This window comes from Salvia hispanica, chromosome 3 (assembly GCF_029641045.1).
Source record: "Salvia hispanica isolate PSC_SH4W2 chromosome 3, Shi_PSC_v1, whole genome shotgun sequence".
In the NCBI taxonomy this organism is placed as follows: domain Eukaryota; kingdom Viridiplantae; phylum Streptophyta; class Magnoliopsida; order Lamiales; family Lamiaceae; genus Salvia; species Salvia hispanica.
Genome location: NC_142694.1, coordinates 36852001 through 36862208, shown reverse-complemented (window position 1 = coordinate 36862208; position 10208 = coordinate 36852001). Strand labels below are relative to the sequence as shown.

Sequence of the window (10208 nt, the reverse complement as noted above, 5' to 3'; positions counted from 1 at the left end):
CAGCATACATCAATATCACATGAAGATTTTTCAGCTAGTTTTATTTCAAAAACTAGGTTCACTTTACTGCCAGATCTTCATTTTTTGATTCTCTCAATTAAATCTTCAATAATTCATAATTTCTTTTAATTTATTATAAAATAAAAATAAAATATCAGGATAATGTTCAATGAGCATGGCTACCAGATGGGTAGCAAGAAATGCAGAGAGAAATTTAAGAATTTGTACAAATATTAAAAGAAGACTAAAGAAGGCAAGGCTGGTGTTCGAAGGCAAGGCTGGTGTTCTGCAGTTTCAGTGTTTCATTTTATTTTTTTTATATTATTTAAATTTGATTTTAAATGAATAAGTACTAAAATAATTACGGAATTAATTAAAGAGTAAAAATCAGAATTAAAAGTCTAATTTGGTCAAAATCGGGATTAAACCCGTTGACCATTAGTTTTTAACGAAAATGTTGACGGGGTACCAACTGTGATCCGAATTAAAATGTGCAGGATCAAAAAATCAAAAAGATAAAATTTAAGACAAAAACATAAAATAGTCATATGTTTAGGACCAATTTTGTCATTTACTCTATTTTATATGATAAAATGTAAGTGAAGTGAGTTGATGGTAAAAATGAAATGACAATTATTATGGAATAAACCAAAATAGAAAAGAATAACAATTATTACGAGACTAGGAGAGTATTTCTTATAATAAAAAAAAATTCTGTTTTTAAAAAACAAAGTTCAAAGATTACTTGCATAATCTTACAATCATAACTCTGATATAGTATTTTGCTGTTTTTCTTATATATACCCCTATTCTTTTTATTTCTCTACAATTCATAATTATATCAACAACATTAAATTATCTAGATACTTTATAAAAGACAAATATGACCAATCGTGAGGTAAGGATAGAGGGTTTGGAGAGAGAATGGGAAACGAAAACAAAAAATTATATAGCGAGTCAGAAATTGGTTGCTTGCTGTTGGGCATTTACACAAAAGAAATAACACCTGAAAACAAAGCTTACCCCCTTCATAAACATACTAGGCAAAACAACCATCAGCTGCAAACCGGACTTTTCAAACATAGCAACAACTCAAACAAAGGCAAGCACTTCTCCATAGCAAGCAAGCAAGGACCAACACCAACAACTATTCTTGGTTGCCGCCAACCCTCTGAGTCACACGACCACCCATTCCTCCACGCCCACGCCCACCATAGCCTCGCCCACTTACACCTCTACCTCTGCCCCTTCCATATCCAGCACCTGTATAAATAAATAGGCATGCTAGTCATTAACCTTCCTCAAGTGTATATATAAACAATCCAGACAATGTCAAAACTATATCACTTTCAAGTATCTATCTTTCTTAAATACAAACTTCAATTACTTTTAACACATTTCCAAAAATGGACTGAATTGTTCTTGGGTTATAAAAGAACATACCACGATAGCCCCCACCCCAACCTCCACGACTACCACCTCGGCCCCAATTGGAATATCCGCCACCATAGCCACCTGAATTAGAATACCCACCAGAATAGCCACCATTATAGCCACCTGAATTAGGATATCCACCATTATAGCCTCCTGAATTAGAATAGCCACCATTATAGCCATCATTTTCTGCAACAGAAGAAGAATATTGATAAGGGAGATGATATATCATATCCATAATATATGCACCACACGGATCATAAATTATATGGTGGTTGATAGTTCGAGAGTGAAGTACCCTGGTAGTTCGAATATCCACCTCTGTGCCAACCTCGCCCCCTCCCTCGACCACGGCCTCTTCCTCGGCCATTAGTATCTAAAAACCAGAAGTACGTGAAATTAATGCTTGGATATGTAAATGTTTACACCAAGAAATTCAGTTAATTTCCTTACCTCCATTACCAGCATTGTAAATGGCGCGTGCTTGTCTAGGAGGTTGATTTTGCTGCTGTGGCTGATAGTTGTTGTACTGCTGTTTAGTTTGATCCACGTTACCAGCATTATAAACTCCAAGTGCTTGTCGAGGAGGTTGATGTTGCTGCTGCTGTGGCTTGTAGTTGTTGTACTTCTGTTTAGTTTGATCCACATTAGATGGACCTTGATACCTGATCCATGATGATATGTAAGAGACTGGGATAAAGGATTAACAAATAACTGAAATAACCTTATCTGAAACCAGAATTAGCTTTATATAAACACAAAGCAATACACATAGAAGGAAGAAGGCATCACACATGTTCCTAACTATCAGATTAAAAGGATATCCAACCCGCACATGAAGTATTCCTTGTAAGGGTCCAAAATACAATCCCACAGAAATTACCCGGGAGAGCTCTGGTTAAGCTCTTTAGTCGAGAGAGTAATTGAAATCATGGACACGTGGCGAGTCTGCTCCACACTGTAGACATAAGTATATCCATTAGACTCCAGTAGCACATATACATACATATAATTGATCATAAAAAGAGATAGACAATACAACACAATGTGCATCAGGACTGAAAAGTTTGAGACGAAGGGAATAAAACTCCAAACTCACATCTGAAGGCCCTCTTCAATGGGTTCGAAGGTATCAGTTATGCTGATTGAGCTGATGGCAGTGTCCTGATGCAGATGAGGAACTCTTCTCTATATCCAAAGGAAAGCACTGAGTCCTTCACATTGTGCAAGAAAGAGAAAGATAAAAGTATCATAGGAAAGGAAACTAAATAGCAACCTTTAAGAATTCTGCAATTGCCACAGTTTTGCTTATTGCCTGACCCATTGCCTTTAAGACAATCTCTGTCACTTGTCTCTCCTGAGGAAAAAATTATTAACATAACAATCATTAGCGGGCAGTTTCAGCAGGATAGGCCAAAACAAAATATCCATAAATAACTTATATAAAGACATGCATGAAAAAATTCCTCCTAAAGATGCATGATCTAAAATGAAAAACCATTCCAATACAAAGTAGGCCATCAAGCTAACCCCAGGAAATTCGACCACCCTTAGGCCATACCGATCATAATAATGATCTCCCATGTAACCAACCTTTCATGTAATAGTTCTAGAAATACACTGGTGTGGAAGATCCATAACACATGCATGATTTATAGAGGTCAATAAATATTACTGTATCTCTACAGAGTGATAAGAACACCCTCAAGGAGATACACTTTCTCAGAGTGATAAGAACGCCCTCAAGGAGATACACTTTCTCACATTATTTAAAAAACCTATACGCAACACTCAGCATCGCGTCAAGTAAGACTAATCTAGTCACCTCCATCAACACAACTAAACTAGCCACCTCCATCAAAACAACAGAAATAGATAGTACTTGTGAGTATGCAAATCGATAAGCACCAAAATACAACAAGACTAAGCCCTAACTATCATAGTCCACGAGCAAATTCCATAGTCACATTGATAAATGCAGAGTAATAAGTAGTCCAATAAGAAATAAACGGCCTACTAGCTACTAAATTACTTCACCAAAACCAACAAACATACACATTAGAAGTAATAGCAGCAGAAATGATGAGCGGATACAGAAAAATCACGATTCTGCTAAAATATCAACTACAAAATTTATGTGTTAAACAACATTATTATAAGACGATTCATGTATAAACAAGTAGTATTAACATAGCAATATCTCTTAAAATCCTTGTGAGCAAATTCGAAATCAGATGAAATGCCACTCGATAACACACATCAGCAGAAAATAAACGGAAACGGAAGATCCGTAGCAGTGCATAAACGACACCGAAAGAACTCAATCAAACAGAAAATCGCATAACATACAGAAAATTGATACATGAGTGAGAGAGTAAGGATGATAAACCTGAAGCAGAGTTGTAGCGTAGCTGAGGTAGTTACGAACAAGGCCTTGAGACGTGATACGGATCTCATTCTCGTTAACAGGAGATTCAGGCTTCGGCTTCTCCACCTTTTGGTATCTATCCATTTTTCCCTCAAACCCTAAAAACCCTAGAGAGAGAAAGACTAAGAGAGAGGGAAGGAGGGAATATTTTGGTGTGATATATATTCATAGAATAATCAGTAATCTAGTGAGGGAGAATCAGAATTTAGCTCTCACATCATGGGCCGATTTTATTGGGCTCATGGCCCGGTTTTTGAGGGCCCATTCTCGGCATGGGCTTTCATATTGTTGGCTCTTCAGCTCCATAATTGGGCTGCTTGTTTTGGGCTTTGATAGATAGGTCATCTCATCCACAAAATTATTATACTCTTTCCGCCCCATAATAATTGTCACTTTTTTCCATTTCGATTTATCTCATCGCACTTCATTTTTACCACAAATAGTAAGGAGGTATCATATTCCACCAACTCACTTCACTCACAGTTATTATAAAACCAATAGAAAAAGGTAAGTCTCACATTCCACTAATTTTTCCAATCAACTTTTATTTACATCTCTTAGAGCTCGTGCCCATAATAACAGTGACAGTTATTGTGGAACGGAAGGAGTACTTACTAGTAGTAACTTAATTTTTGTCATGTGATTTGCTTGACATTTTTTCTTTAATTTAGTCACAATCTTCAATTATAGATCTGCATCTTTAAATTACAAACATATGGAAATTCGTTTAAATTCCTAGAGAAAATGGTCTTGAATCTCTTGACATGACAACCACTTGATGAGTAATTGTGAGGGGTGTGTTGATGCGGTTTAAATTTATGCATTAATTCAATGTTTCAAATTTGCGTGAGTTATATTTTAAATCATTCTTGAGAGCCGGAGATGCACTTTTAGCTAAACAGAAAGGCATAAATTTATTTATAGGAAAGCTAAAACTTTATTGAATTTTCCTGTTGAAATAATCACTTTCCGCATATAACATTTACAATCAAAGTTCTCATTTGAAGGTATAGATTTTAAAAATAACATGACGTGTTTCACAATTCTACACAAATTTTAAGAGACAAGACAGTGGTGGAAGGGAAGCAACAAAATCGCGTTGTTTAGTCAAATACCAAATTGTGTAAATCTCAATTTCACCTCTTTTTTCCCTTTGCTTTTGTCATCATACTCTTCATTTTATCTTATCATATATATACAGGTTATTTTTTGGTAGTACAAATTCCCGTGCGAGAAGTAAAAGATTACACAAGAATTGGGGCCATAATCCAAAATCCCCAATGTGCGTGACATAGGAGTAATTAATAAATAAATAAATAATATAATATAAATTAATTAAACCAAAAATTTAATTAATTTAAGTACTTACATCATTTTCGATTTTAAATGAATCACGATCAATTATAGAGATTTGTTCAACTAATTTGTTTTATATTGGAAATTGAATGTAACTAAGGAAATATCTGAGGACGACACAATTATTTGGATTTCAGCAGATCTCTTTAACCTTAATTAAAAGAAAGATTCTAATTATTAATGAGGCCCTAAATCATCTTTTCTCAACTCTAATTACTTGCTGCTGTCTGCTGATGGAAGAAGGTTGACTAATTGGAAATTTTTGAGTGTTGAAGTTTATACCAAAATATGATCAAAGTGGTGTATATATTTTTTTGTGTAAAATCATTACTATGTGTTTCAACATATGGAGGCTTATTATTATAATTGCATTTTCTTACTTAAATTCAGCAATTGTGGCTCTCTTAGAAGTACGACATAAGTAATTAAATGAAAGATTCTATATGTTTGAATTTTACACATAGCCGTCTCGTTTCCAGCCCTTTTTGATATTCTCTTTAGAAAAAGAAAGATTTAATGTATCCTTATAGATTTTTTTTGTGCGGAAATTGATGCTATTGATCTTTTTTACAGAAGAAATAAAAAATAAACTTGAAATACCAATCGTTATACATATCACAAATTGACTATGTATGAACACCAAGTATAGGGTGAGGAGACAACTAACCATGGCGAAAGTGCAAAGGAGGCGACTCGAAGATAACTACGCGGTAAAAATCATTCTTGAGCTGCCTAACTATTGGTTTTTGTTTATGTTAGGGACGATAATCATTTAAATTTTAAATCAACGTTCAAATTCTGGTTTTTCCCATGATTTTTGAAACTAGAATATTAAATCATCAACTTTCAATTTTTCTCAATTGTTCCAACTACCCAAAATGTTGTTGGTGATCAAGACGACATGTTTCACTAAAATATTTTTTTTCTTTTATAGTCCTTTATTTTCTTATTTATTTTCTCATTTGATCAAAATATTTTCATTTTTAACATCACCATACTAAAATTTTTATTTGAGATGATTGGGAAAAATTGAATCAAACTTCATGATTTAAGAGAAATAATCTGAATGGCGTTGAGTTTTCGGTTTCAGGGTGATGGAATTAGCATGCTTCCTGATTATATATTAGTATTAATATTGTCTTCCTTGACCTTGAAAGAAGCTGCAAGGACTAGCACACTTTGCTCTCGATGGAGGTACTTGTGGACCCTCACACCTACATTAGATCTACAGGTCGATTGGATAGATACATTGAGAAATTATGACATAGATGAGTTAAGACACAAGTATGTTGAATGGGTTGATAGACTACTCACCAAACTCCCCAAGGCCTCCACCACTAATCTTGTCAAATTCAGAGTCTTGTTCGATTTATCCTCATACTTGAGTGATCGGATCAATGATTGGCTTAGCTACGCTGTTAGTAGAAAGGCCGAGAGCATTGATTTGACCTTGAAGGCCAATTTACCAGGAAATTGTTACCCTTTCCCATACAAACAAGGCAACTTCCCCAACAATCTTAAGCTGCTCAAGAAGCTGAGTTTTAGTTATGTGAATGTGAGTTGTGAGGTCGTGGCGTTTTTGTTGGGGAACTGTCGTCTCCTCGAGCAACTGTCCCTATGTGGAATCCCGCTTTCGTCTCTGGAGGTTATTCCGACCTCGCCCGTGTTCAAATGCCTAGAAATCAGCCGGTGCAGTGCTCTCAACTCAGTTGTGGTCCGTGAATCGAAGGTTGTCTGCATCAAGTACAATGGTGCGGGTAAACCACATTGTCGTTTCGAGCTCGTCGATGTTCCCCTCCTTACTGAGCTCTGGATTCAGGCGAAGGCTCGTCAACAATATATTTCTGCACTCACAGACATTTTAAGCATGTTTGATTCTGTGCTTCCACAACTACACACACTCAAGCTATACGCCATGTCTAATTTTACCCGCAGGGTACACTTTTGATTGATTTACATTAAATTGGTTTAATAAAATATTTAATTTCTTAAGATATGCATATATTGTACAGGACACTTTGTCGGATGTTAAGATGATGCCTAATCTTAAGGAGTTGGTGGTGGTTCTTGGGAGTGGTCACAGGGACAATTCTCCTCTCTCGCCAATAATACATTGGTCTAGTGTAGTACCTTGCTTGTAGAGATTTGTGATAGAGGTAACTATCTACTCTTTATTTCCAATATCTTTTGTGATGAATTACTTTTGTTGATTAATGATTGTATAGGCGTCACACCAAGAGATGAACGAAGCAGACAAGAAGGAGGTAATGTATTCTTCAACATGCTCTTCTCAGTTTTGCTTGTGTCGAGGTCGGAGGGATTATTCTCCTATCAAGGAAGTAGTGTTTGTTGGATATCGTGGTGTGTGTAGTCATTTTCAAATGATTGAACAATTGGTGATATACAGTCTTGCACTAGAGAAGATTATTGTGGATCCACGAATTTTCTTGCTTTGCAAGAATATACCGTGGGATTACATTTCACGAAACCAAATGGAGGATAAAATATTTGCAAGGAATTGAGCAAAGGAACAATTCAAATTCTATGCTACTTCAAGAATAAATTTCGACATTCTTTAGACTAGTGTTAGTGAATTTCATATTTTTTGAGATACTCAAAAAATATGAAATCTATATCTAGATTTTTGGCACTTGGTATTAGATTATAAACTTTGCAGTTGTTTCATGATATACTTGCTCAACTACTTCGATTCTGTATTTATTGTTAGAAGACCAATTTAGCCAAGGATGTAGCTTTTGTTGGAAGCCATTTTCTTGTTTTGGAGTTGTCGTCGACTTCATCTCGGCCCCATCCCTCAGAAATGGAGTTCACCTACCTAAACTCATGGCTCAACATTGCAATATCTCTTAAAATCCTTGTAAACAAATTCAAATTAGCACACAACACAACAGTTATTGAGAGTTTTTATTTTTGTCAAAACTCAAATCATAACATTTAAACATCACCATTTTATTCAATCTTGGAAGTTGGAAAAGTAATTCCAATTGGAGGAAGGATATGTACCCAAACCCATTAACAATTACTCACAAGTAGGGATGTTAATGTAGCCCGCAATCCGTGGACTGACCCGAATAGCCCGCCAAATTTATAGGGTTAGGGTTGAACTTTTATAACCCGAAAGAAATCACAACCCGACTAGCCCGCACCCGATTAACGCGCAACCCATTAGGGTCAGACCCGAAAACCCGATAAAATTTTTATAATTCCAATTTTTACTCCTAATTCGACACTTCATTGATTATTTTATAATTATAGATAACTAAAAAAAGTAACTTTCAATTTTATATTAAATATATAAATTATATATTGAATTTTTATTAATATAATAATTGATATATAAACTAAAAACTTTAAATTCACTAAAAAATTATTTAAATTTCTAAAATATACATTAAAATTTTACTAAATATCTCAAATATTAGTATTTGATTATGTTTATGATTGAGTTCAAGCATATATCTCAAATTTATCATTATTAAATATTTTACATTTAATGAATATAACTAATTTTCATCATTATTTATGGGATTGATCGCATGTTAATCATATCGGTAGCAACCCGATTAACCCGTTGGGCTAGCCCGAAACCCGAGCTTTTAGGGTTAGGGTTGAACTTTTATAATCCGAAAGAAATCACAATCCGGCTAGCCCGCACCTGATTAACCCGCAACCCGTTAGGGTTGGCCCGAAACCCGATGGACCGACCCGATTGACATCCCTGCTCACAAGTATACTTGTGATAACAAAGTTGGAAAGGAAAGATGCTTATGCAAACCTTAGTATTCTCCAAAGCAATATTTGATTTAGGTTGCTTTATTTCAAACAGCACTGGCAAATGTTGCATGGATAATTACCAGTTGTTCGTTTACGAGGAAAACACGTTGTCTTGTTACCTTCGATCCACAAGCTTTGCTGACAGGCTCAGTGAGCTCCTAAGTCTGCATGTCGAGAATGACTTAACTTATTGTTAAAACAAGAAAATAATTATTATAGGTTATTCATTTATCAACTAATATGTACCTTACTTAGTGTGTGACTTGTGAGAAGAAGCAATTTTTCTCTATTTTTCAAGCAGATCTCTCCCCTTTGGCTTTAGCTATTCAAAACAAGTTATCGATGCACTGTAAAAAATAATCATGACCAAAAAATTTTAAAAGGAAAAACTCCAAGTGTATGTTCATTTAATTGCTAAACAGACAAGCATCAAGTGTATGTTCATTTAATTGCTAAAACTGAAATAACTAACCCACAATTCTGGTATGTACCACAATACTATTACAAACTATCTCTGTAATTATCTTCTTTGCAATGTTACAATGTAATTAGAATCGGAAATAAATCCATCTATTCTGAAACTTGAACTCGATGGTGCAGTTGTTAATACAGGTAGATACATAGTCAACTATTTGTCTTCCACTTAATCAATTTGATGCAAAAAACCATACTTTTTACACTCTAATTTGATCCAAACAAAATTGATCTTTTAGCACACTTTCTAATAAATTCATGTGATATTGATTATTTGCATTGAACTACACTTAATCACAATCTAATTATCAAACATGATAAATAGGGGAGAGTTAGGGTGTCACCACCTCTTACAATAACACCATACCACCATTCTTAGCCAATCATTTGTACACGTGGAAGAAAGCTGCCACGTGGCAAGAAAAAACCTAAAAAAGACGACCATCAATATTTTATACACTATACAGCAATTTTTCTTGGCTAGCAATATCCAACACGCTATACAACAATCTATAGATTGTTGTATATCGTTTATAATATTGCTGTATAAGTGGTGTCACGGTGTCACTTTAAGAGGGGTTGTCATTTTAACACAAACCTTATAAATATACTTGTAAGATTCACTTTTTCAAATTAAATTTCTACAAATTTAATAAAAAATTATTCTTTATTAGAGATTATATAACTATTTTTAATCAGGTCAAAATAGAACGTTTTGGAA

General features: G+C 34.7%; 2 protein-coding genes across 2 annotated transcripts; one reads left to right on the top strand and one right to left on the bottom strand.

Annotated features, from left to right (window-relative positions):
- Positions 1-925: 925 nt before the first annotated feature.
- Positions 926-4020, bottom strand: LOC125210486 (uncharacterized). Its single transcript, XM_048110036.2, has 8 exons — positions 3824-4020; positions 2711-2791; positions 2534-2622; positions 2318-2392; positions 1888-2099; positions 1733-1810; positions 1444-1623; positions 926-1263 (listed from the first exon to the last, which is right to left on the bottom strand). Exons 1-8 carry the CDS (start codon positions 3944-3946, stop codon positions 1148-1150), a joined length of 954 nt encoding a protein of 317 aa, XP_047965993.1. The 5' UTR covers positions 3947-4020; the 3' UTR covers positions 926-1147.
- A 2264-nt stretch (positions 4021-6284) lies between these two features.
- LOC125209898 (F-box/LRR-repeat protein At3g03360-like) lies at positions 6285-7952 on the top strand. Its single transcript, XM_089066573.1, has 3 exons — positions 6285-7154; positions 7231-7374; positions 7444-7952. The coding sequence occupies exons 1-2, from the start codon at positions 6285-6287 to the stop codon at positions 7357-7359; spliced, it is 999 nt and encodes a 332-aa protein (XP_088922699.1). The 3' UTR covers positions 7360-7374; positions 7444-7952.
- Positions 7953-10208: the final 2256 nt, after the last annotated feature.